The sequence below is a fragment of the Myotis yumanensis genome, unplaced genomic scaffold (genome assembly GCF_028538775.1).
Source record: "Myotis yumanensis isolate MYYU_CA2020_CCGP unplaced genomic scaffold, mMyoYum1.0.hap1 SCAF_23, whole genome shotgun sequence".
NCBI classification, from domain to species: domain Eukaryota; kingdom Metazoa; phylum Chordata; class Mammalia; order Chiroptera; family Vespertilionidae; genus Myotis; species Myotis yumanensis.
Window position 1 is genome coordinate 1,303,078 of NW_027223774.1, and position 26,325 is coordinate 1,329,402.

A 26,325-nucleotide genomic window follows, 5' to 3' on the forward strand; every position below is an offset into this window, starting at 1 on the left:
TCTCTGACTCTTACATCTCTCTTTCCTTCTCTCAACTTCAAAATAAGAAAATCCAGGTAGCCACATCTAAAATACCAATCCCTGATCCAACTGTGTCTTTTATCTCCAGGGCCACCATCAGGGGCCAGGTATCATCACATTCTGCCAGATGATCACACCACCTCCCTCTCACCCATATTGCTCTCCATGCTGCAGCCACAGGGCTTCTGATGAGACCTGAGTCAGATCACCTGCCTCTGCTGCTCCAAATCTCCCTTTCCCACCATCACCTGCAGAACAGACAACCATGTCATCACAAAGCTCCTCTACACCTGACTCCGCTCCCATTCTCACCGGTTCCCATTAAAGAGAGAAGCATTCGTACAGGCTCCTGAACCCGCTGTCTTCACTCCGAGCCTCTGCCACATCGGGAACCTGTGCCTGGAAGGACCTCCCACATCTCATTCCACTGTTTGTCAGAAAAACATGGACCACTTCACACAACCCTAGTCATGGACTTAGGATTCTGGGCTGAGTGTCTGCAGGTCACAGGGCAGGAAGAGAGGCTGGAAAGACCCAGGACCCCACTAACTCAGAGGCCACAAGAGTGTGAGGCCCTGAAATCAGCTCCACAAACCAGTTCCCCTAAGTGGCTCTGCATTTGCAGGAACCAGAGGGAACTAAAGGTCTGTTGAGGGCCTGGCACCCACTGCCAGGATCCATGGGCTCATGCCGCTCTCGGCGCTGGCCCAGCCCCTGGGTGGGGTGATGCCCGCATCCCTCAGGGCTCAGTCCTCAGTGCACAGTCTTGCCAAGTTCCTTAAATTTCAAACGACTTCTTCATCCGGTCCCTCACAACTATCCTCTCCCTCTAATGTGTTCTCATCAGCTGTTTGTGGAAATGTGTAGAACCCTACTTCAGACAATGTCCTTCTGCTGTTCACAACCACCCATGGCCCAAGCGTCCTGAGGATGAAAGTAAAACTCCTCACACAAAACTTTGCCTCATCTTCTTTGTTGCCTTTAAACACAAAACAGACCTGGATTTCCAAAGTCCTCACAGCTCATCCCCAGCCCCACAGCCTGACTGAGCGGCATTGCAGCCCGTCACCCTCTTTCACCCCATCACGTGCTGTGTCACCTACAAGCGACTCACTGTTCTGGGTGCTGGGACGCGAGCTGCAGGGCCTGACAGCGTGGTAGGTGGAGGTAAATGGGGTGAGGCTGAGTTGACCTCAATGAGCAGAGAGGAGTCTGGGAAACCAGGAGACCGCAATCCCGCCTGATGCAGGTCAACAAGCCTCAGACACCCCCTGCACAGCGGGGACGCTGCCTCTGACGGCTTGTCCTAGTCCTGATGCTGCCCGCTGGGCCCTCTAAGTCGATAGAACGAGGAGGTGAAAATGACCACCTGGAGGACTAATCTGAGAGTCACGCCCAAACCAATGAGCGCCAGGCTCAGGCGCCTCTCCTGGGCTTTCATTGGCTAAACGCAGCCATCATTAGGCGCATTGCCCTTTGGGTAAGGTACTTTCCAGGCCGCACAGGTGGCGTTAGGATCCCAGTCACTGGCCATTGAGAATATTGGTGTTGGGCGCCCGAATGGCGGTGGGAATGACAACCTTAGGTTTTGGTGGCTGGTGGCAGGGTTATGGGGAGTGTTGTCTGCAACTGAGCCCTCATTGGAGATATTATTTCAGACTCCATGAAGCTCAGAATGCTTCCTGAGATAAAAATTATGTCAATTATTCCTGAAGACCAGAAATCTAAATGGATATGTAGATAGTTACTTTTTTAAAAAATTTTATTTTGAGAGAGAAAATGAGAGGGAGAGAGAAAAACACAGGTGGGGTGCCTCCTCCCCTCCCTTACGCACCTTCTGGGCATCCAGCCAGGAACCTGTCTTGTGGCTTCACCAGGAATTGCAACCTTTGTGTACATGGGAGGACTCTCAAACAATGGAACCACTCTAGCCCTCAGATTTTTTTTTCATTATCATTTTATAAAATATATTTTATAGATTTTTTACAGGGAGGAAGAGAGAAGGATAGAGAGTTATAAACATCGATGAGAGTGAAACATCTATCAACTGGCACCTGCACACCCACTATTGGGGATATGCCCGAAACCAAGGTGCATGCCCTTGACCGGAATCAAACCTGGGACCCTTCAGTCCGCAGGCCGATGCTCTATCCACTGAGCCAAACTGGTTAGGGCCAGAGTTTTTGTTTTTAACACAGAAATAGCACATTATTAAGAGAAAAATAAGGCTGTGAGAATATATACATAATTCTATCCTATTCGCTTAAAAGCAATATTTGAATGGACACAGAGGCCAACAAGTCAGCATTTCCTACATTGTCTGCATGTCTGCAGGCAGCACACATTGTGCAGCTATGGAGCTAACAGTTACTGAATGTTCACTACATGTGCCAGGCCCTGGATTCAATGCTTTACCTGCATTATTATTATTTCACTCAATTCTCTCCACAACTTGAGATCATTTCAGGATCTATTTTATCGAAATGAAATCCACACTCAGACACAAGGTAAATTGCCTGATTGTAGAGTTAATAAAGTCAGGGCTGGCAGTCAATCCCATGTGTTTGTAATAACAGAGCTCTGGCTTCTAATTATAAGCTCTGCTGCCTCCTAGAGGGCAGAATAGGAGATGCATTCCTATTAGGACAAGCTGGGTGTTATGGGTAATAAACAGTCCCAAAGTCTTAGTGGCTTTTATTAAAGAAGGTGTCTTTCTTGTTCATACCCCATGTGCACCCTTGTTCTCCTGAGACCTGGATAAAGGAGAGGCCATCCATGTAGGTGCTGCTGGGTGTTATTGGAGATGGACATAGGGAGCGGCCAGTTTCCGTGTTTCCAGACTCTTCTGTTAGAGGTGACAGGCTTCACACACAGCACATTTTATTGCTCAAGGCACATCACAGGCTGAAGTCACACTCAGGTGGTCAGGAGGAGAACCTGACATACTTATTCGATGGGCCCCATTAACATGCCCACGTGTTGCCCGCCTCCTGTCGGGGACTGTGCAGGGCCAAGGAGAGGAGTGAGGATGGCGAGTAAATGACAGTGGAAGTCCATCAGGATGGGTCCCCATCTCCACATCCATGTTGACTTTGTCCCCTGGTTGCCCTAAACCACTGGTTCTCAACCTTCTGGCCCTTTAAATACAGTTCCTCATGTTGTGACCCAACCATAACATTATTTTTGTTGCTACGTCATAACTGTAATGTCGCTACTGTTATGAATCGTAATGTAAATATCTGATGTGCAGGATGGTGTTAGGCGACCCCTGTGAAAGGGATCTTTCGACCGCCGAAGGGGTCGCGACCCACACGTTGAGAACCGCTGCCCTAAACCATCACTGCGAAGTTCCAAAGCAGTGAACCTCAGAAAAGGAGTTTGGGCAGATGGCATTGGCAGCAAACTCAGAACCCACTTCTGAGTGTGACCTGGGTAAACCCCTGGGTGCCTCGGGTCCCACACTCAGGTGGAGGTGAAGACTCACAAGTTAAGGGTGTTGACTGGGACGGGCACAGGCTGGAAGCCTCCAGCATCCACGAGCTTTTCCATGAACATCAGGCCCTCCCTGCCTCCAAGGCTCTGAATCATTTGCGTTGCCCAGGTGAGGGCCCCAGCAGGTGGGGCTGATGGTGAAAATGGTGCCGATAACATCAGTGGTGACCCTGTGGTTTCTGTGCAGAAACCTGTGCTAAATGCAGTCCCTCCACAGTTCTCCCAATCCACGGTGAATAGATTGCTGGGCCCAATTCTCCCTCTGGGCCCCCGTGACCCGGGTGGCCATGCACACCCAGTAGATGACCAGAGCCCAGAAGTCCCGGAATGATGCTCCATGGAGCCCCGGGAACCTTACTCCCGTTGGGGTCACCCTGGCTCTCATGTGGGCAAGGGACACCCCACTCCAGGGATGTCCACTTCCTCATTCCTAGTGGGGGTTAGGAGCCTCAAAGTCTTTCCCCTCAGGTCCCCCCACATGCACCCACCCACTCATTCCTCCCCAAGGTACCTAGATCCCCAGCTCATCCAGGAAGCCTAGTGTCCTTCACAAACACTCCCCATGCACACTCTCTAACTCCAGTCTGCCATCAGAATCTTCCCTAATTCCTCCCCTTCCCACAGCCTGGGGTTCTATGAACTGACCTTTCACTTCCTCCATCCCTGAGGCCTGAGAGGGGAGCCCCGACGGGAAAGCAGAGGCTGGGTGAGCAAGGGCAGAAGGGTCCCCTTCCTGACCCCTCCAGAGACTGCCTAGGCAGCTGCCTGTGTCTGGAGTGCACAGACTCACAGGGAAACATACCGACACCACAAGCACAGAAACACGCAGGTACAGGACACCCCCAGCCACAGCTGGGCACTCAGGTGCAGGGCTTATGGCCAGGCTCACATAGACACACACTGCAGACACAGGGACACCTTTAGGGGAACACCTTGATGAGAACACACACACACAGACACGCACACACACACACACACACACACACACACACTGGACACAGACACACTGGACACACACATAGAAAAAATCGGTGTCATACAGACAGTATCACAGGACACACACACACACATGCACACACACACACAATGAACACACGCGCACACAACCAGAGCAGACATACAAGGACATAGAACACAGACACAAAGAGAACACAATACACACATCAGGAACACCCGAAGGGACAGCCAATTCACACATACAACCAACAGGAAACATGCAAAACAAACATTCCCCCAAATGCTGAGTCATACTAACTCACGGTCTTGAAGGAAACATGAAGATTTCAGGTGCTGCCCTGGACAGGCGGCTCAATCTCTTGCAGCTTCATTTCATTCGCCCACTTCAATCAAACGGCATGTTCGGCTCCTGGTGAGGGCGCAGACCAGGTTGGGGGTTTGATCTGCTGTCCAGCAATTATGGAGGCAACCGGTCTATGTTTCCTCTCACATGGATGTTCCTTTTTTTCTCTGTGCCCCTCCCTTCCTCTCTCTTTCAAAGCACTAAACATATCCTTAGATGAGGATTACAATTTTAAAAAGAATTAAGGGGCCCTAGCCTGTTTGGCTCAGTGGATAGAGCATCAGCCTGTGGACAGAAGAGTCGCAGGTTCGATTCTGGACAAGGCCATATGCCCAGGTTGTGAGCCCGATTCCCAGTAGAGGATGTGCAAGAGACAGCTGATAGATGTTTCTCTCTCATCGTTTATGTTACTCTCTCTCTCTCTCCCTTCCTCTCCCTTCCTCTCTGAAATCAAGAAAAATATTTTTTTAAAAAAAGAATTAAGGGGTTGAGACCTAGCCAGTTTAGCTCAGTGGATAGAGCATCAGCCTGGAGACTGAAGAGTCCTGGGTTCGATTCCAAACAAGGGCACATGCCTGGGTTGCGGGTTTGATCCACAGAAGGGGGCGTGCATGAGGCAAGCAATCAATGATTCTTTCTCATCATTGATGTTTCTATCTCTCTATGCCTCTTGCTTCCTATCTAAAATCAATAAAAAATATTCTTAAAAAATATTTATAGTTTCACATTGCAAAGAATTCAGTTGAGTCATTGAGGATCGAGTGAAATAAATAAATATATCTTAGATGCTGCACTAACCTATAGTTAAAATAATAATTTCATTTTAAAAATTGGCAAAAGATTCTGACCAGACATTTCAACAAGGAGACAAAGACAGTGTAAATAATTGCTTGAGAAAAGGTTCACCATGAAAAATTTATTAGGGAAAAAATTGTAAAAAATTTATTAGCAAAATGGAATTTAAAAAAGCAAGTTGATACTATACTCATTTCTCGTACTATTATTAAAGGGATTAAACATCACATGTGCTGGCAGGGTTGTAGAAAAACTAGAAATTTCATTACTGTAAGTGGTTGGAAAGCCAAAGTGAATGATCATTTTAGAACACAGTTCTGCATATACTAACAGGTAAAACATTCGCCTACACTGCATCACTTTGATAAGTAAAACATACCTCTATATAAAGAACTGAAGGCAATATTCCCAGCGGATTTATTTTTAATATCCCATACCTAAGAAATAACTAAAACCACAGACAGATCAATAATAGGTAAACTGGTGTGTCACAGAACACAGTATGACTCAGCCATAAAAAATAATTAACAATTAACTATTCACATAAGCATTCGTGTTGAATCTCAAAATAACTGTGTAGCATGAAGGAAAGCAGTATTTGTATACCCCTTATAGTGCTTCTGATATCATGAAAAATATTAACTAATCTTAGAAAAATATTAACTAATCTCATAAAAGAAGGAAAATCAATGACTGCATTTAGGCCTGGGGAAGGCAGAAGGAGAGATTACAAAAGGGCAGGAGGTAACTACAGGTTGGGGCACAAGTAGGTGTAGAGCTGTTGGAATGGAAATTACTACAATGATTTAAAAATAATAAAAATCAAGAATAATTTCCACCCTGCCAGTGAGCCTCAGGTGTTTGAGCTCCATCCGTTGCCCTAAAAGGTCACTGGTTCCATTCCAGCTCAAGGCACGTGCCTGCCTGGATGCCCTGTAGGTGACCTGCAGGAGGCAGCTGTTTGATGTTTCTTTCTAATAATATCATTTCTCTTTCTCTCTCTCTCTCTCTCTCTCTCTCTCTCTCTCTCTCTCTCTCTCTCTCTCTCTCCCTTCCTCTCTTAGTGAAAAGTCATTAAAATATTTTGAAATATGTAAAATACTTATTTAGACAAATAGAGAGTCAACTCTGTGTTTTGCATATTCACATCTATATGCCTTCATTTGCCTTAACCTCTAAATGGGTGAGAGATAAGTTTATGACACATGTGACCATTTTAGAGCTTGATCCCTATGTCCAAGCTCACGAAATAGTACAAATAAACCTAAATAAAACCTTAAAATGTGCTTCCAAATAAAGGCCTAGATATCCCCGTCTTGTTAGAACATTAAAATGACAACCCTATATGGGCTCTACCATCTCTCTCCTAATTCCCTGGGAGCACCAGCCTTGCCTCAGTGGAGCAAATACTGGCAAGCAGTGAAGACTATGGCCACCAGAATAAACAGGAATGCTGATTGGGTTACAAATGCCACATCCTGGCACTGACTACAGGATTACACTTCCTCTAGCTTTGAGGTCTTGCCTGTTGAGCAAACCTTGAGGTGAACACCGTAGGGAGGCCAGAAGAGGAAACAGACCCTTTAGATTATTTTCTCTAACAATGACTTTAGCCACAGGAAACAGAGATGGAGGAACTGAGGACGCCTGTCCACAATGACCACACAAGTCACACGTCCTTGGTCCTTTGTGGGTCACGTTCAGAAGAGGCGAGATTCACATAATTCACTGCACTCTTTCCCATTCATTATGAACACAGGGTTTCTGACCCAGTTGGAGTTCCACCTAACCCTCAGAGTCTCAATACAAGCGACACCATCCTTATGAAATGTCATTCATAACAGCACAGGGCACCTTGACAGCATGTAATACACACTGTGAACGGAGAATATAATTCACATTGTTCACAGAAGCACAACAAAGCCCCCCACCCCCACCTTCAGGATGACCTCAGACCGAATCATAGGAGGCACCAGGCTGCAAATGAGAACCACCAAGTCATGCCGGCTTTCTTTCCAGGTCTTGGGCAGCACTGCACTACAAGTGAATACTGGACAGTGATTTTCTGACTCCAGGCTTTGCCTTCGGGAGCACAGCAGGTTGGGGATTCCCACAATATCTGTTCCCCTGGACATGCTGACAGATCCCAAGTGTGCTTTCAAATCAATCCAGGCAATGAATAGGACCAACAAAATGAAAGGTACTGGTACATGAGTAAAAACACCTGGACAAAAAGATCATAAACCAGAGACGTGTTAGAAAATTCCATGGGTTTGCAGGTTGGTGGATTGGAACCTGAAGCAATTCATCACAGCATAAGGTGAGAGCCACTATGTCTCTGAGAGAGGTAGCTCTTCTTAGCTGAGGATGGGTGCGCTGGATGAACCCTCAATCAACTCCATTTCCTAGTCAGAAAGGATTGAAGATCCTGCCAGGAGCTTGGAGGAATCAGTTTGCTCAGGCGGAGGTGAGAACACAGAATTCCTTTTCCCTGACCACGCAGGGGCTGTGACTGAGGCACCCTGTTCAGGTGAGCCAGGTGGTGGAGGTGAAATCGCCTCAGCCAGGAATAGTCCCACTGTTTTCAATCAGGTAGTAAGCCCTAGTATATTAGCAAGTGCCATGCACTTATTTAAAGCATCGCTTGTACTTGAAATTTAATGAGGAATTAAGCGGAGTGCGTGTTGTGATAAAAGGGGTTTATGTTCTGTTAATTGTGTATCAAAGAGACCCCTTCAGTGTTGTTATTGTCAATGAGAAAAAGAAAGTATTCGGTGCCCATTTAAAGCTTTTCTCCATTGTGAACAATCAGGTGTCTAAGGTGGTGAGATTTTTGGCTAAAACATTTCCCACATTCACTACACTCAAGGTTTTTCTCCAGTGTGAATTCTCCTGTGCTTAAAAAGGTGACCATGGCATCTAAAAGATTTCCCACATTCACTGCACTCATATGGTTTTTCTCCAGTGTGAACTCTCTGGTGTTGAGTGAGGTTGCACCTATGACTGAAAGTCTTGCCACAATCAGTACACTCATAAGGTTTTTCTCCAGTGTGAACTCTCCAGTGTTTAGTGAGGGCAGACCTTAGTCTGAAGGACTGCCCACATTCACTGCACTCATAAGGTTTTTCTCCAGTGTGAACTCCCTGGTGTTCAGTGAGGCTGTACCTACGACTGAAAGTCTTACCACAATCAGTACACTCATAAGGTTTTTCTCCAGTGTGAACTCTCTGGTGTTTAGTGAGGGCAGACTTTCCTTTGAAGGACTGCCCACATTCACTGCACTCATAAGGTTTTTCTCCAGTGTGAACTCTCTGGTGCTTAGTAAGCTTACTCCTTTCTCTGAAGGACTGCCCACATTCACTACACTCATACGGTTTTTTTCCAGTGTGAACTCTCTGGTGCTTAGTAAGCGTACTCCTGGCTCTGAAGGACTGCCCACATTCACTACACTCATAAGGTTTTTCTCCAGTGTGAATTCTTCTGTGCTTAAAAAGGTGACCATAGCATCTAAAAGATTTCCCACATTCACTGCACTCATAAGGTTTTTCTCCAGTGTGAACTCTCTGGTGTACAGTGAGGTTGGACCTATGACTGAAAATCTTGCCACAATCAGCACACTCATAAGGTTTTTCCTCATTGTGAACTCTCTGGTGCTTAGTAAGCATACTCCTTTCTCTGAAGGACTGCCCACATTCAATACACTCATAAGGTTTTTCTCCAGTGTGAATTCTCCTGTGGGTAAAAAGGTGACCATGGCATCTAAAAGATTTCCCACATTCACTGCACTCATAAGGTTTTTCTCCTGTGTGAACTCTGTGGTGTTTAGTGAGGGCATACCCTCGTCTGAAGGACTGCCCACATTCACTACACTCATAAGGTTTTTCTCCAGTGTGAACTCTCTGGTGTACAGTGAGGTTGGACCTATGACTGAAAGTCTTGCCACAATCAGTACACTCATAAGGTTTTTCTCCAGTGTGAACTCTCTGGTGTACAGTGAGGGCATAACTTCGTCTGAAGGACTGCCCACATTCACTACACTCATAAGGTTTTTCTTCAGTGTGAACTCTCCGGTGTTTAGTGAGGGCAGACCTTAGTCTGAAGGACTGCCCACATTCACTGCACTCATAAGGTTTTTCTCCAGTGTGAGTTCTCTGGTGTTCAGTGAGGTTGTACCTATGACTTAAAGTCTTGCCACAATCAATACGCTCATATGGCTTTTCCTCAGTGTGAACTCTTTGGTGTACAGTGAGGTTGTACCTACGACTGAAAGTCTTGCCACAATCAGTACACACATAGGGCTTTTCTCTAATGTGAAGTCTGTGGTGTTGATTGAGGTTAGTCTTACATCTGAAGGCCTTCCCACAATCACTACACTCATATGGCTTTTCTCCAGTGTGAACTTTCCTATGTCGAGTGAGGCTAGAGATTCCTCTAAAAATTTTTCCATATTTGTTACATTCATAATTCACTTCTCCAGAGCAGACGCTCTGTTGAACAACTTTCTGGTTGTGGCTGGCAGCATTTTCACATTGACCCCACGGGTTATGACCTTTTCCACTGAGACGTTTCTGGGAAATCTCACTGCCACTGTGTGGCTCCTCAGTGTTGAGAGGGGCCTGGGGCTGGGGAAGCTCTGAGATGGCTGGCAAGTCTTCCCCACCCTCCTTATTGGGTGAAAGCACCCAAGATAAGTAGAAGCTGCACCTGGTCACAAACGAGGCCCTGTCCACAGCTTCTTTCCAGGGCTTCTCTCCACTGGCTTCCCTCTGTTGCTGGTGAGGGTTTGCACTGAAACAGAAGTCTCTCACACATGCGTCACTGAAGAAGGCTTTCTGCTCAAAGTATGCTGCTTGTGACTCAGTCAGGTGCAGAATGTCTTTTAACACAGAGACACACCTCCCACAGAGAGGGGTCCTCTGGGTTGCTGGCTCTGTCTTAGACACCGTGACCTGTGACTGTCCTTGTACAGATACACTCTGCTCAGAACAGGCCTCCGCATCATCTGTTTTATGCCAACAACCTGCAAACAGAGAAATGCTGAGTAAATGAATGTTGGTTGTGGTGACAGGGGAAGTCCAAATGGAAAAGTGTTTTGCACAGAATACATGGGTTCCGTGCAATTGTCTGAAAATAAGAGAGGAGCAGGAAGGATTAATAAGAGGCCGCTGTGAAGTCTGGGCCACTGATGATCACAAAACAGGGAAGGCCTCACCAGAAATATGACACAACACATGGCAAGGACCACGTGGAAGAGAAGCAGGATCTCCAGCTCAGTCTTCTGCTAACAGCGCTCAGCAGGGCTTGTTTGCTGGTGACAGGGGCAAGCTGTGCAGGAGGTTGGGTAGGTCTTTTTCCAAGTAAAATTCAATAAAGGAGTAGGTGGTTTCAAGGACTGCATTAGCATGTATGTGCACCTCCTAACACATGTGCAGGTCCCTGCTGAGGAGTACTGCAGAGGCAGCAGAGCAGAGGGACAGGTGAAGAAGAGGCGAGCAGTAGCAGTTCTTGCAATAGTGTTCAGGAAAGAGAATTTTACAAACAACTAAGGAGGTTTTACAGTAACAGGCCTGGCTCATGTCAGGAAAGACCATAACCTGGCACAGGCCGTCACACAGAACCTTGAACTAGAGGAAGGGGGAAGAAGTGGAAGCCCTATATGTGGACAGTCACCCTCCCAGGAAGAGAATGTGTAAGGTGGGACCCAGTAAGGTCACTGTGAGACTCCTGACTCCCGGACACTTCCTGTACTTTTTGAGGCAACGGGTGTGAGGGATATTCCTGGGCTCTCCACAGAGCTCACCCCTGGCAGCCACAGCGCATTTGACAGGACAGTGGGGGGAATTAGCAGGGCGTATGGTCTGGCTATGGGACATCACCTCAGGACACTGGGGGAATGTGAAGGTCTTACCTACGGATGACACCAGTGCAAACACTTCCAGCATCACATCGCAGAAGAGAAGTCTCTGAGGCTCATCAAGGAACCCCCACTCGCCCTCGGAGAAGGCAATGGCCACGTCCTCAAAGTTCATATCCTGTTGTAATGGAGACAGCACAGCCCATGATCAAATCTTCTCCTAAGATTCCAAGTCTGTCATACTCCCCACCCTCCACATCCATTGCTTTCTCTATTCCACACATCAGAGAAGATAGCAGGCCTTTGAACCATCAAAGTCACTGTCTTCTTAAATTCCTACTGATATTTATTTTGTCTTCCCACAACAATAAAGGTAGTTGAGCAGAGAGAAGATACCTGAGCTCTGGGCCTCCCATGTAGGCCACACTGCCCCTTGTCAATAGAGTGGGTGTCAGGAACATAAAGAGAGTGTGAGTGATTTGATACTGGTCTTGTCAGGCAATACCCTTGTAGTTCCCAAGATTGTCCTCAAAGACACTAAAAACATGACATCACACTTCACTTTTACAACCCAGTCCTGGGTGCTGAGGCCAACACTTTGCACTACCTGCGGCTCATATTCTTTGAACCACACGTCTCTCACACAGCTTCCTTCCCACAGGTACAATGTCAAACGTAACACAAATATTCCGTGATGCGCACAGTTTATTTCCTAATCATCTTCTTTTCCAACATTGTAGTTCACCACCTTCATAATCTATTTTTCTCTTGCCGTTCTCTCTCACCCATGCCAGTGGAGATTTGCAAGCGCGGGTAACACTGATTTATGCTCTCATTCCAATAGATCAGTGGGTCAGCCCTCAACAACAAAAGACAGGAGGGTAGATAAATGGCAAACGTATGGAACTGGCACGCAGCACCACAACACCACTCTTTTCAGGCAATTTCCCTAAAATCCCCCTTATTGTATCAGCCAGACCCCAGCAGAAATGGACTCACCTTCATTCACTCTTATGTCAATATCAGGGCCCTGTGGCCATGAATTCTCTCCCCCTCACCAAGGGCACATGACTCCTTCTCCCACACCTCTCTCACACCTGCACTCCCACAGCTCCAGCCCCCACAGGCATCTCCTTGGCCTCTTACTCATTACTCAGCAGGTGTGGTCCAGAGAATGCCTGCCAAATTCAAACAGGATCAAGTCCTGCCCAGATACTCAGAGGCAGCCTGGAGTTCTGCTCTGAAGGCCTGTCTCATGACTCTATTTTCCTTCAACCTCAATTATTGAGAAACACAATCAGATCTCAGATTCCCAGAGCCCACCTCCCCTGGTGCTGCACTTGATGTCCCTGCAGCAGTCACAGCCAACATCTCTCCCCTTACCCGTCACTCAAGTCCCAGCCCCGATGGCCCTCTGCACCAAGCCCAGTTGAGTCTCACAGATGACCACTCAAGCCTCTAAGCCAGCCGTGGGCAAACTACGGCCCGCGGGCCGGATCCGGCCCGTTTGAAATGAATAAAACTAAAGAAAAAAAAAAAAAAGACCGTACCCTTTTATGTAATGATGTTTACTTTGAATTTATATTAGTTCACACAAACACTCCATCCATGCTTTTGTTCCGGCCCTCCGGTCCAGTTTAAGAACCCACTGTGGCCCTCGAGTCAAAAAGTTTGCCCACCCCTGCTCTAAGCTAATCCACCAGTGTGACTGCAACAGCCCAGGCCACACCAAGGGTCCCAGCAAAAATCATGCTGAGTGTTTAGGGAAGTAACTATGTACCAGTCTTAGCCTCATCCTGTGTGAATTACTCTTCAGCCTCCAATTCATCTCATGTCCACTCATCTTTTAAAGGCCTTGACCACTGCAAAGCCATCATCTCTCCTCAACACTCTACATGACCACCCTGTCCCTCTGTTGTGTTATGACACCCACCTCCCACAAACAGGGGCCCCGGCAGGAAACCCGTCCTCAGGGTCACATTGATCCTCTGAGCTACCACTGCCATTACCATCCTGACCATGGATCCCTGTAGTAAAGTGATCTACAGTCCTGGCTGATTGTGTCACTTGACTAAGCATCAACCCACCACTAAGAGGTCGAAGATACATACCAGTCCCAGTCAAGTCCCCTGCCTGGGTTTGGGACCGGATATACATAGGGGTCATGCAGGAGGGAACTGAACCTGGTTTCTTTCTCATGGAAGAATTACTGCACTCCCACAGCCCCAGCCCCCATAGGCATATGCCTCTTGCTTCCTTTCTCCATCTAAAATTAACCAAATTATATATATATATATATATTTTAATTTTATCATTTTAAAGATATATTTTATTGCTTTCAGAGAGGAAAGTAGAGGGAGAGTTAGAAACATCAATGATGAGAATCATTGATCAACTGTCTCCAGCACGCCCCCTACTGTGGATTGAGCACCCAACCCAGCCATGTGCCTTGAGCAGAATCAAACCTGGGATCCTTCAGTCCACAGGCCAACGCTCTATCCACTGGGCAACACCAGCTGTGTGTGTGTGTGTGTTTTAAAGGACACCTGCCCGTTCCTGAACCAGCTCACTCCTCACTCTGAGCCGTTGCACATCCTGGTCCCTGTGTCTGGGAGGAACCCCCACCTCTCATTCCACTCGTTGCCAAAACCAGGGTCCACGTCATAAAGCCCCAGCCGTGGCCTCAGGACTCTGGGCTGAGTGTCCCCAGGTCCCAGGGCGGGAGGAGGGGCCGACGGCCCAGGACCCCACGACCTCAGAGGCCAGGATAGTGTGAGGCCCTGACAGGAGCCCCACAGCCCCGTCCCCCCTGCGGCTCTGCGCCCGCAGGAACCGGCGGGAACTAAAGGGCTGAGGGCCGGGCACCCACCCCAGGACCCAGGGGCTCCGGCTGCTCAGGGCCCCGGCCCCGCCCCGGGGGGTGACGCCCGCCGCCCTCGGGGCTCAAGGCCCCTCTTTGCTCACAACCACCCCCGGCCCCGGCGCCCGGAGCAGGAAGTGAACCTCCCCCCGGACCCGCCGCTCGTCCTCTCCGCCGCCTTTAGACACAAACCAGGCCTGGGTGCCCCCGTCCCGGCTCAGCCCCCCACGGCCTCCCCCGGCGGCCCCGCAGCCCGGCGCCCTCCCTCCCCTCACACCCCGGGGCCCCACGAGGACTCACTGCGCTGGACGCTGCGCCCTGGGCGGCGGGACCCGAGCGGCGCCGGCCCCGAGGCTGGAGGGTCCGATGGGGTGAGGCCGAGGGGCCTCTGTCCGCGGAGAGGAGTCGGGGAGCCTCGGGGAGCCTGGGGGACCCCAGTCCCAGGGGCTGCGGTTCCAAAAGCCCCAGACCCACCCTGCACAGCGGGGGGCGCTGCCTTCTGCTACTCCAGACCCATGGGCCGAAGCCCGAGTCCCAGAACGGAACAAAAAAAAAAATCCAAACGTCCGCGGGGAGGAGGACGCCGGAAGTCCCGCCCTAATGGTATGAGCCGCCACCAAAATGCGCTTCACCTCCGCTGACTTGGGCGCATTGCTTTCTGGGTAATGTAGTCTTTCGGCCGCCCTGGGCCTCGTTTGTGACCAGGTGCAGCTTCTTCTCATCTTGGGTGCCTTCCACCAACGGGGAGGGTAGGAAAGTCTTCCCAGGCGCCTCAGGGCTTCTCCAGCTCCAGGCCCCTCTCAACGCTGAGGAGCCGCACTGGGGCAGTGAGGTTTCACAGGAAGTTCTCAGTGGAAAAAGTCCTCACCACCTTTGGGGTGAAGGTGAAAAAGCTGCAACAGCCAGAAAGTTGTTCAACGTCAGGGTGTCTGTTCTGGAGAAGTGCAGTATGAGTCTAACAAATGTGGGAACGTTTTTTTTTAAATACATATATTTTGCCCTGGCCGGTTTGGCTCAGTGGAGCAGCCGTGGGCAAACTACGGCCCACGGGCCAGATCCGGCCCGTTTAAAAATGAATAAAACTAAAAAAAAAAAGACCATACCCTTTTATGTAATGATGTTTACTTTGAATTTATATTAGTTCACACAAACACTCCATCCATGCTTTTGTTCCGGCCCTCCGGTCCAGTTTAAGAACCCACTGTGGCCCTCGAGTCAAAAAGTGCCCACCCCTGGGATAGAGTGTCGGCTTGTGGACTGAAGGGTCCTGGGTTCGATTCTGGTCAAGGGCGCATGCCCGAGTTTCCACCTCAATCCCCAGTAGGGGGTGTGCAGGAGACAGCTGATCAGTGAATCTCATCATTGATGTCTCTCTCTCTCTCTCTCTCTTCCTTCCTCTCTGAAATCAATAAAAAAGTACATTTAAAAAAATAAAATAAAATACATATATTTTGCCCTGGCTGGTTTGGCTCAGTGGATAGAGTGTCGGCCTGCGGACTGAAGGGTCCTGGGTTCGATTCCGGTCAAGGGCACATACCTGGGTTGCAGGCTCGGTTGCCAGTGGGGACTGTGTAGGAGGCAGCTGGTCAGTGGTCCTCTCTCATCATTAATGTTTCTGTCTCTTCCTCTCTGAAATCAATAAAAATATTTTTTTTTAAATAATAATTTAGCCCTAATCGGTTTGACTCGATGGATAGAGCATCAGCCAGTGGACTAAAGGGTCCCAGGTTCGATTAGGGCCGTGGTCGGCAAACTGCGGCTCTCGAGCCACATGCGGCTCTTTGGCCCCTTGAGTGTGGCTCTTCCTAAGCCTTAGGAGTACCCTAATTAAGTTAATAACAATGTACCTACCTATATAGTTTAAGTTTTAAAAATGTGGCTCTCAAAAGAAATTTCAATCGTTGTACTGTTGATATTTTGGCTCTGTTGACTAATGAGTTTGCCAACCACTGGATTAGGGTCAAGGGCACATGCCCAGGTTTCAGGCTCAATCCCCAGTAAGGGGCATGCAGAAGGCAGCCAATCAATGATTCTCTGTCATCACTGATGTTTCTTCCCCTTCCTCTCTGAAATCAATAAAATAAAATATTAAAAATATTTTATTTTAAAATAAAAATATATAAGTATATGGTACAAGTTGGTTTAAATTGTACATAGGATAAAAACTGAGAAAACAATTTTCCTTCCAGTATTCAAAACCTAGGGCCCATATGGCAAATAAATCACTTGAATCAATGAAAAATGAGTGGAAATTCCAACATGTGCCTTAGACTGTGCAGTCCTACCAGTTAAAATAAATTCATTCAAAAATTGGTGCAACATTCTGAGCAGACATTTTACCGAAGGAGATAAAGACAGTGTAAATCAATGTATGAAGAAATGCTCACCATCAACAATTCTTAGGTTCATGGAATTAGAACGAAAGCGAATTCACACTATACTCACTTATGGGGCTAGTATTTTAAAAAGTCAACCACTGCATGTGTTGGCAGCATTATAGAAAAACTGGAATTTTTTTTAAAATATATTTTTATTGATTTCAGAGAGGAATGGAGAGGGAGAGAGAGATAGAAACATCAATGATGAGAGAGAATCGTGGATCGGCTGCCTCCTGCACGCCCCCCACTGGGGACCGAGCCCACAACCAGTGCATGTGCCCTTGACCGGAATCGAACCTGAGACCTCTCAGTCCACAGGCCAACACTCTATCCACTGAGCCAAACCGGCCAGCCCAAAACCTGGAATTTTTATATGCTTTCAGTGGGTGTGAAGGCAAAAGCAATGACCATTTTGGGTCACATTTCCACATATCTTAAGATGTAAAACATGCCGAAACCGGTTTGGCTCAGTGGATAGAGCGTCGGCCTGCGGACTGAAAGGTCCCAGGTTCGATTCCGGTCAGGGGCATGTGCCTGGGTTGCGGGCACATCCCCAGTGGGAGATGTGCAGGAGGCAGCTGATCGATGTTTCTCTCTCATCGATGTTTCTGACTCTCTATCTTTCTCCCTTCCTCTCTGTAAAAAATCAATAAAATATATTTTTAAAAAAAAGATGTAAAACATGCACCTACACAACATGTATCTATATAAAGAACTGAACACAAATATTCCCAGATTTATTTATAATACCCCAAACCTGGAAACAACCGAAATCTCAGACAGATCAATAGATACAGTGGTTATCCATAGAACATACTACTACTCAGCAATAAAAAAATTTTTAAAAACTATTCACATAAGCATTTGTGTTGAATCTCAAAATAACTGTGTAGCATGAAGGAAACCAGTATTTGTTTGAATACACACCTTCGCACTGGCCAGCTTGGCTCAGTGGTTAGTGTTGGCCCATGGACAGAAAGGTCATGGGTTCCATTCCAGGTCACAGGCATGTACCTCAGTTGCAGATTCGATCCCCAGCCCTAGTCGAGGTGCATGCAGGAGGCAACCAATCGATGTGTTTCTCTCACATTGATGTTTCTCTCCAACTCTCACTGTCCCTCACCCTATCTCTAAAAATCAATGGAGGAATATCTTCGGGTGAGGATTAAAAAAATAACTGCACTTTGTTGCATGTCAGTTCTCATTTCCTGGGAGGACCAGCCTTGCCCCAGTGGCAGCAAAATGTTGTGAAGCAGTGAAGACTATTGCCATTGGAATCAACAGGAAAGCTGACTGGTTAGAAAAGACACATCCTGGGGCTGATTACAGCATTATCCTTCCTCTAGCTGTGAGGTCCTGCCTGTTGAGCAAACCTTGAGGTGAACACCCGAGAGAGGCCAGGGGGATCCGAAAAGCCATTATGTAATTTCCTCTGCCAAATTATTTCAGTCGCAGGAAATAGTGATGGAGGTCCTGAGAACATCCATACACGAAGATCACACAAGACCTTTGATCATTTGTGGAAAACATTCAGAAGAGGCACTTTTCTTTTTCTTTTAAATATATTTTTGTTGATTTCAGCAAGGAAGGGAGAGGGAGAGATTGAAACATCAATGATGAGAGAGAATCATTGATTGGCTGCCTCCTACATGCCCCATCATTGATGTTTCTATCTCTCCCTTCCTCTTTTAAATCAATCTTACCCTATACAATAAAAGGGTATATGCAAATCGACCAGAGTAAGGACTGGTTGCTATGACGCACACTAACCACCAGGGGGCAGATGCTCAACGCAGGAGCTGCCCCCTGGTGGTCAGTGTGCTCTCACAAGCCAGGCTGATGACTGACTAGTGCAGTGGCCTGCCTCCGCGGCAGTGCTAAGGATGTCCGACTGCAGCTTAGGCCGCTCCCCGTAGCCGGCAGTGGGACATCCCTTAAGGGCTCTGGGACTGAAAGGGCACAGGCCAGGCTGAGGGACCACGCCCCCCCACCCCCCGCCAGTGCACGAATGTTGTGCACCAGGCCTCTAGTAAAAATATATTTTAGAAAATAGTGATTCCCACTAAAGACCTAGCTATTCCTCTTTTCTTAGAAAATTAGGTTGGCAAGCTTATATGGACTCTGCCATCTCTCTCCTCAAGACCTGAGAGGGGCAGCCTGGCCTCAGTGGCAGCAAATATTGACAAGCAATGAAGACTATTGCCATCAAAATCAACAGGAATGCTGACTGTCTACAGGATCATCCTTCTTTCTAGCTTTGTTTTCTTGCCTGTAGAGCAATAGCCTTGAGGTGAACATGCCAGAGAGGCAGGGGGAAATAACAAAATCTGCCAATGACCTCGGCTACAGGAAACAGTTGTGGAGGTCCTGAGAATGGGGTACCCCCAGATTACAGAAGCCACAGGCCCTAGAACATTTGCGGATGAACGTTCAGAAGTGGCACCTTCCATCTAATTTACTGTAATGCCTTCTACCCAATACCCAGTGGAATCTCAGTTGTCGACTTAATTCATTCCAGAAAGCTTGTTTTTTAATATTATTTTTATTGATTTCAGAGAGGAAGGGAGAGGGAGAGATAGAAACATCAATGAGAGAGAATCATTGATCGGCTGCCTCCTGCACGCCCACTACTGGGGATCGAACCCGCAACCTGAGTATGTGCCCTTGACTGGAATTGAACCCAGGACCATTCAGTCTGCAGGCTGACACTCTATCCACTGAGCCAAACTGGCTAGGGCCAGAAAGCATTTTGAGAAGTGATTCGTTTGAACATGGATTCATTTCCCCCCATTAAAAATAATGTAAATTTAAATAATCTGTTCCAGCCCCCTAAATGATTCCATTTTAACATACCTTATATTCAGTACATGTCTACTGTACTATCCTATATAATAAAAGTGTAATATGCAAATCAACCAAATGGCCAAACAGTGGAACGACCATCCAGGTGACCATCCGGGACCATGCTATGACACCCTCTGGCGCCAGGCCAGCCAAGGCGAGTGTGATGTGATTGGTCGGGGCCCGGCCATTGTCCCATGATCACCCTGCAGAAGGAGGCTCAGGCTACCAGCTGGCAGGACGATCAATTGGGGGCTCCATGACTGCCCCACAGAGGGAGGCCCAGGCCACTGACAGGTGGGCTTTGGCAGGTGGGTGGGGCTTCCCTCTGCAAGGGAAGCCCCGGTCGGCAGCCAGAGGGAAGCCCGGGTCCTGGGTGCCAGCAGCCAGAGGGAAGCCTGGGTCCTGGGTGCTGGAGGGAAGCTGGTGCCAGCAGCCAGGGGAAGGAAGGCCTACTCCTGCACGAATTTCGTGCATCGGGCCTCTAGTTTAATCTATAAACAAACACCTTTTCTTAAATTTATCAAACCACCCCCTGCCGAAACCGGTTTGGCTTGGTGGATAGAGCGTCGGCCTGTGGACTGAGGGGTCCCAGTTCGATTCCGGTCAGGGGCATGTGCCTTGGTTGTGGGCACATCCCCAGTGGGAGATGTGCAGGAGGCAGCTGATCGATGTTTCTCTCTCATCAATGTTTCTAACTCTCTGTCACTCTCCCCTCCTCTCTGTGAAAAATCAATAAAATATATTTTTTAAAAAACCACCCCCTATGAGCCTTATGGGAATCACTTATTAGTACAGCACTCCTCCCGAGGGCGAAGCAGCTTTCTTTTTCACGTTTCACTGCCGCAGAAATGCAGCCACCTGCTCTCTTCTTCTCATTTATCCAAGTCACAACAGCTTTTCTACCTCTTCAGCGGCCTGTGGTCACTGCTTTGTGAGCACTTCCACACCCTTAGCAACATCAGCACACTTGGTGGCCTCTTTATGTTCTAAAATAGTGCTAATCTTCCACTTCACCAGCAACAAAAGCAAAAAATAAATTAATTAAAACCCATGAAAACATTCACAGATGTTAATAAATGACGTTTAGAGGTCAACTGACTCAGTTCTCTCCTTTGTTTGTGGCCAAAGAGATACTTTTTGTCATGCTGACGTATCAGCTTGTAAGAATTGTCGGGTCTAGAACCGAAGATTGTTTGAAAAACAGAGACCTATATTTTCTATGAACAACTTAGTCAAGAACAAAATTGTTCAATTTGGGAGACATTCGAGAACCGAGGTTGGACTGGTAATAGTTTCTGTCCCAACTGTTGTTCCCACTAACCCTCAGGGACTTACAACATATGACACCAGCCTAAGAAATTTAGCACATCACGTAACATAACTCCCTTGCAGGACGTGGGGAGAAGGTCTCCTGAACATGGGTGGAATTATGTAATATGTACTGTAAACAGGGAATATCATTCAAAGTTCACTGAAGCACAACAAAGGCCTCCGCTTCAGAGTGACTTGACTTCCCCAATAATCATGGCACTAGGATGCATATTAGGACCACAAAGTCACACAGCATTGCATTAAAAGCCAACATTGCACAAAGAGCGATTTTCTGCCATCATGCTGTGCCTTCTGAAACAAAGTTTGGCCTCCCCACAAAATCCGTTCACTTCTATATGTGGACAGATCACAATTCTTATGTCAAATCATCTCGCACAGTGACTACAAGCATGAAAATTAAAAGCACAAAAGCGCCCAAGCTAGTTTCGCTCAGTGGATAGAGCGTCGACCTGAGACTGAAGGGTCCCAGGTTTGCTTCTGCTCAAGGATACATACCTCAGTTGCAGGCTCGATCCATGGCCTGGGTCCCTGGCAGGGGCTGGGGCACATTCAGAGGCAATCAATCAATGTGTCTTACATCAATGTTTCTCTCTCTCTGTCTCTCCCTCTCCCTTCCACTGTCTCTAATCCTCACGTGAGAATTAACAACAACAACGAAAGTACAAAAACAAAAAACTTCATAAAATGATCATAAATCAGAGCAGTTTCCAGGCTGGTGAATGATAACCTGGAAAAATTCACCACAGCATAATGTGAGAACAACAATGTCCATGAGAAACACGACCTTCGCTCAGGATGGGGCCTCAGGTCCATTCCCTAGTCAGACAGGAAGAATTGAAGATCCCGACCACAGCTCAGGGTACTCATAATTTTCCCAGACAAAAGTGGACACAGAAGTCGTCTTCCCTGAGCACACAGGTGTGACTGAGGCACACGGTCCAGGGGAGCCACGTGGGAGAGTTGAAATGGTTCCAGCCACAAAATCCAGCAGTGACATCGATCAATCTGGTAATAGCCCTTGCAGGTTACAGTGCAATGCAGCCCCTTAAAGCCTCTGGTGAACTTGACTCATCAGGAACCTAGCAGAGTGTATGTTCCATGAACAGGAAGTTAAATTCAGGTAAATAACTCTGGTCTCCCCCGTGTTGTTATGCTTAAGGCCTTTCTTCAGTGTGAAGTCTCTGGTGTCTAAGGAGGTTAGACGTGCGGGTAAAAGACTTCCCACACTCATTACACTTATAAGGTCTCTCTCCAGTGTGCACTCTTTTGTGTTTAATGAGGGTAGAGCTTTCTCTGAAGGTCTTCCCACAATCGCTACACTCGTAGGGCTTCTCTCCAGTGTGAATTCTCTGGTGTGTGAGGAGGTTGTATGTGCGGGTAAAAGACTTCTCACATTCATTACACTCGTAAGGTCTTTCTCCAGTGTGCACTCTCTTGTGCAGAATGAAGTTAGTCCTTTGTCTGAAGGACTTCCCACAGTAACCGCATTCATATGGCTTCTCTCCAGTGTGAATTCTTTTGTGTTGAATGAGGGCACAGCTTTGTCTGAAGGACTTCCCACAATCACTACACTGATATGGTTTTTCACCAGTATGAATTCTCTGGTGTCGAATGAGATCAATTTTATAGCCAAGGCATTTCCCACAGTCACTGCACTCGTAACGCTTTTCTACAGTGTGAACTCTCTGGTGTGGAATGAGGAAATCTTCGCCGTGAAAGCATGTCCCACAAACACTGTACATATCCGGTTTTCCTCCTGTGGGAACCCTTCTATGTTGAGTGACCTTCCCACACTTGCTACACTCATGAAGCCCTTCTCCGGAACAGGTACTCTGCCGCTGAACAAGGTTCTGATTGTGGAGAGCAGCCTTTTCACACTCACCCGACGCATGACTTTTTCCACTGTGAGTGGCCAGCCCACCCTCACTGCCACTGTGTGGCCCCTCAGTGGTAAGAGTGGACTGGAGCTGGAGAACGCCGGAGATGGCTGGAAATTCCACCCCAACATCCTGGCGCGTGAAAGGCGTCCCTGATGCACAGAAGCTGCGCCTGGTCACCAAGTCGCTGTCCGCATCTCCTCTGCAGGGCTTCTCCCCACTGGCTTCCCTCTGTTGCTGGGCAAAGTCTGCACTAAAGCAGGAGCCGCTCACAGAGGCAGCTCTGAAGCATGTTTCATTTTCAAGGTTTGCTGCTTGGCACTCATTCAGGTGCAGAATATCTTTGAACACTGAGACACCCCGCCTGCAGGGGTGGGTCCTCCGGGCTGCTGGTGCTGTCTCAGAAGCTCTTACCTGTGACTCTCCTTCTACAGACACACTCTGCTCAGAAGGGGCCTCCTTATCTTCCAAGTTATGCCAACAACCTGAAAGCAGAGAGATGCTGAGCACACAGATGTTCACTTTAGTGGGAGGGGGAAGTCCCATGACAAAGGACTGTCAGACATAATACAATGGTTTCATGGGATTGTCTGAAATAAGAGACCTGGCCCTGGCTGGTCTGGCTCAGTGGATAGAGCGTCGGCCTGCGGACTGAAGGGTCCCGGGTTCGATTCCGGTCAAGGGGACATGCCCGGGTTGCAAGCTCATCCCCAGTAGGGGGTATGCAAGTGGCAGCTGATCCATGATTCTCTCTCATCATTGATGTTTCTATCTCTCTCTCACTCTCCCTTCCTCTCTGAAATCAATAAAAAAATATAGATTTTTTTTTTAAAGTAAGAAAAATAAGAGCCCTAAAGGCAGGTTGAATAATGTGCGGTTGTGCAGTGCTGGGCCTCTGAGGATCACAAAGTAGAGGAGACCTCCCCAGGAAAAGGACACAGAGATGACGTGCAGCACAGAGAAGAGAAGCAGGAAGTCCAACTCATTCATCTGCTAACAGTGTTCAGCAGCGCTTGTCTGCTGGTGACACGGGCAAGCTGTGCAGAAAGCTCGTTATGTTTTTATCAAAGTAAAATTTAAATAATGAGTAGCCGGTGTCCAAGCACTACTGAAGGATTATGTGCACCTCACAACACATGTGCAGATCAATGCTGGAATGTTCTGTAGAGCAACGGTCGCCAACCAGTGGTACGCCGACCAATGGTGGTCTGTGAGGTCAGAAAGGTTGGCGAGGGAGCAGTGCAGAGGAGCAGGGGATGTTTGGAGGCCACAAAGGGGAAGGTAGTTAGAAGCCAGGAAGTCACAGATAAAACAACAAGGCAGCAAAGTGTCAAGTATGGGGAAGAAAAGGTAGAAATGAGGTGTGGTTAGTGACAAATACACAAAAGCACTATTAGACAAACGACCTGTTCCTGATATAATCTGAACACAGCCTTTATGTCCTGGCATCGCCCAGTTGCCATTCACCAGGGCAAGGTCTCCTCTGAGACCATCTTATCATGACTACCCTGTGAAAAAAACAGGGTTCTTTTTGTACTTTGTATTGTACAACTACTCAAAACCTAAATAATCAGAATGTTAATGGGAGACCACAATGGTGAGTGGCACACAATAGTATTCAGGGAACAAAATATTACAAGCAACAATTGAAGGAAGGTATTAAAAGTACAGCCCAGCCCTAGCTGGTCTGGCTCTATGGATAGAGCATCGGCTTCCAGACTGAAGGGTCCCAGGGTCGATTACCGTCAAGAGCACATGCCTGGGTTTTGGGCTCAACCCCCAGTAGGGGGCGTGCAGGAGGCAGTCAGTGATTTTTTTCTCATCATTGACATTCATATTCATTCTCTCTCTCTCTCTCTCTCTCCCCCCTCTCCTCTCTCCCCTCTCCCCTTCTCTCTGAAATCAATAAAAAAATTTTTAAAAAAATAAAAAGAAAAAAAGAATAGCCCAGCCGGCGGGGCTCAGTGGTTGAGCATCTATCTACCTATGAACCAGGATGTCACAGTTCGATTCCCAGTCAGGGCACATGCACGGGTTGCAGGCTCGATCCCTGGTGGGGGGCATGCAGGAAGCAGTCAATCAATGATTCTCATCATTGATGTCTCTCTCTCTCTCCCTTCCTCTGAAATCAATAAAAATATATAAAAAAACAAACAAACAGAGAACAGCCCATGGCGTAGGGAATTAATAACCGTGACGTGACGTGGCACGGGCAGTCACAAAGCACAATTAGCTAGAGGAAAGGGGCAGAATTAGAGGCCATGGACCCATATAGTCATCCTGCAAAGCTGAGGGCAAGCAAGGTGGGAAGACTCCTGACTCCCAGCATTTCCTGTTCTTTCTGAGGCAACTGTTGTGAGGGATGCTTGAGTGTGCATTGCTCAGGGCTCTCCATGCAGCTCAGCCCTGGCACCCACCGCCCATGACAGAAATGTGGGGGAAATTAACAGAGTGCATGGTCTGACTGTGAAAAGGACAGTGATACTTGGGGGGCGCAGGACACATCACCTAGGACACTAGGAGAATGTGAGGTCTTACCTAGCGATGCTGCAAGTGCAAAGATTTCCAGCATCACATCACAGTAGAGAAGTCTCTGAGCCTCATCAAGGAGCCCCCACTCCTCCTGGGAGAAGGTGATGGCCACGTCCTCAAAGTCCATATCCTGTCACAATGGGGACAGTTCAGTCCATTACCAGCTTCTCTCCTAGGATTGCAGGTTTGTCACACCCCTTACCCTCCACCCCCCACATGCATCTGCTCCCTCTACTGCCCACATCCGAGAACATACCTGACCTTAGTGCCGTTGAAGTTACTCTATCCTTCTACTCCCAGTGATACTGTGTCTTCCCACCCCAATGGGCAGGTAGGCAGATAAATGGCATCTAAGCTCTGGGCCTGGCATATAGGACCACAGCACCCCCTCTTTTCAGGCAATTCCCCTGGGGTTCCACACATCACGTCCAGACACGAACAGACCTGGGCTCAGCCTGCATTCACTCTAATGTCAATGCGAGGCCCTGGGGCCAGGAATTCACACTCGCTCTCCAAGTGCACATCCCACTCCATCCCACACCTACCACACCTCCCACACCTGCATGCCTGCCCCGCACCAGCCATCGCCTTGGCCTCCCTACTCATTACTCAGCACGTGTGGTCACACGGGATCAAGTGCTGCCCAGATTCTGAGGACCAGCACCTACACAGGCAGCCTCAGTCCTGCATAAAGGCCTCCCTCCCACTGTGACTGCTCCTTGCTTCACCCTTACCGACCGGGAAGCACAGCAGATCTGACACCCACAGCTGCAGCTGCTGTTCCCTCACCAGGCACAGCCTCTCTCTCTCCACCTCACCCTCATTCAAGGCCAGCCCGTTGCCTCCTATCCCACGCCCAGCGCGTTCACAGATAACCTCTTATGTACCTACGCTGACCTGCCAGCCTCCCTTCCACACCGCAGGCCACACCCGGGGACACAGCCGCGTCCTGGTGACCCTTAGAGCAGTGGATCTGACCCTCAGTCTCATCTTGTGTGAGTTACTCCTCCACCTCCACTCCATCGGACGTCCATTCAAAC

The 26,325-nt window shown here is 48.1% G+C and overlaps 1 protein-coding gene across 1 annotated transcript; it reads right to left on the minus strand.

Annotated features, from left to right (window-relative positions):
* Window positions 1–8,383: 8,383 nt before the first annotated feature.
* Window positions 8,384–14,700, minus strand: LOC139000089 (zinc finger protein 665-like). The gene is made up of 3 exons (XM_070402367.1): window positions 14,623–14,700; window positions 11,517–11,640; window positions 8,384–10,628 (listed from the first exon to the last, which is right to left on the minus strand). Exons 2-3 carry the CDS (start codon window positions 11,635–11,637, stop codon window positions 8,473–8,475), a joined length of 2,277 nt encoding a protein of 758 aa, XP_070258468.1. The 5' UTR covers window positions 11,638–11,640; window positions 14,623–14,700; the 3' UTR covers window positions 8,384–8,472.
* Between the last annotated feature and the right edge of the window lie 11,625 nt (window positions 14,701–26,325).

Bases quoted from the DNA above. Each gene is read 5' to 3' on its own strand.
- LOC139000089 (XM_070402367.1), bottom strand. From the start codon at position 11,637: ATGAACTTTGAGGACGTGGCCATTGCCTTCTCCGAGGGCGAGTGGGGG. The intron at 10,629-11,516 runs GTAAGACCTTCA...CTCTGTTTGCAG, and splicing joins TGCACTGGTGTCATCCGTAG to GTTGTTGGCATAAAACAGAT.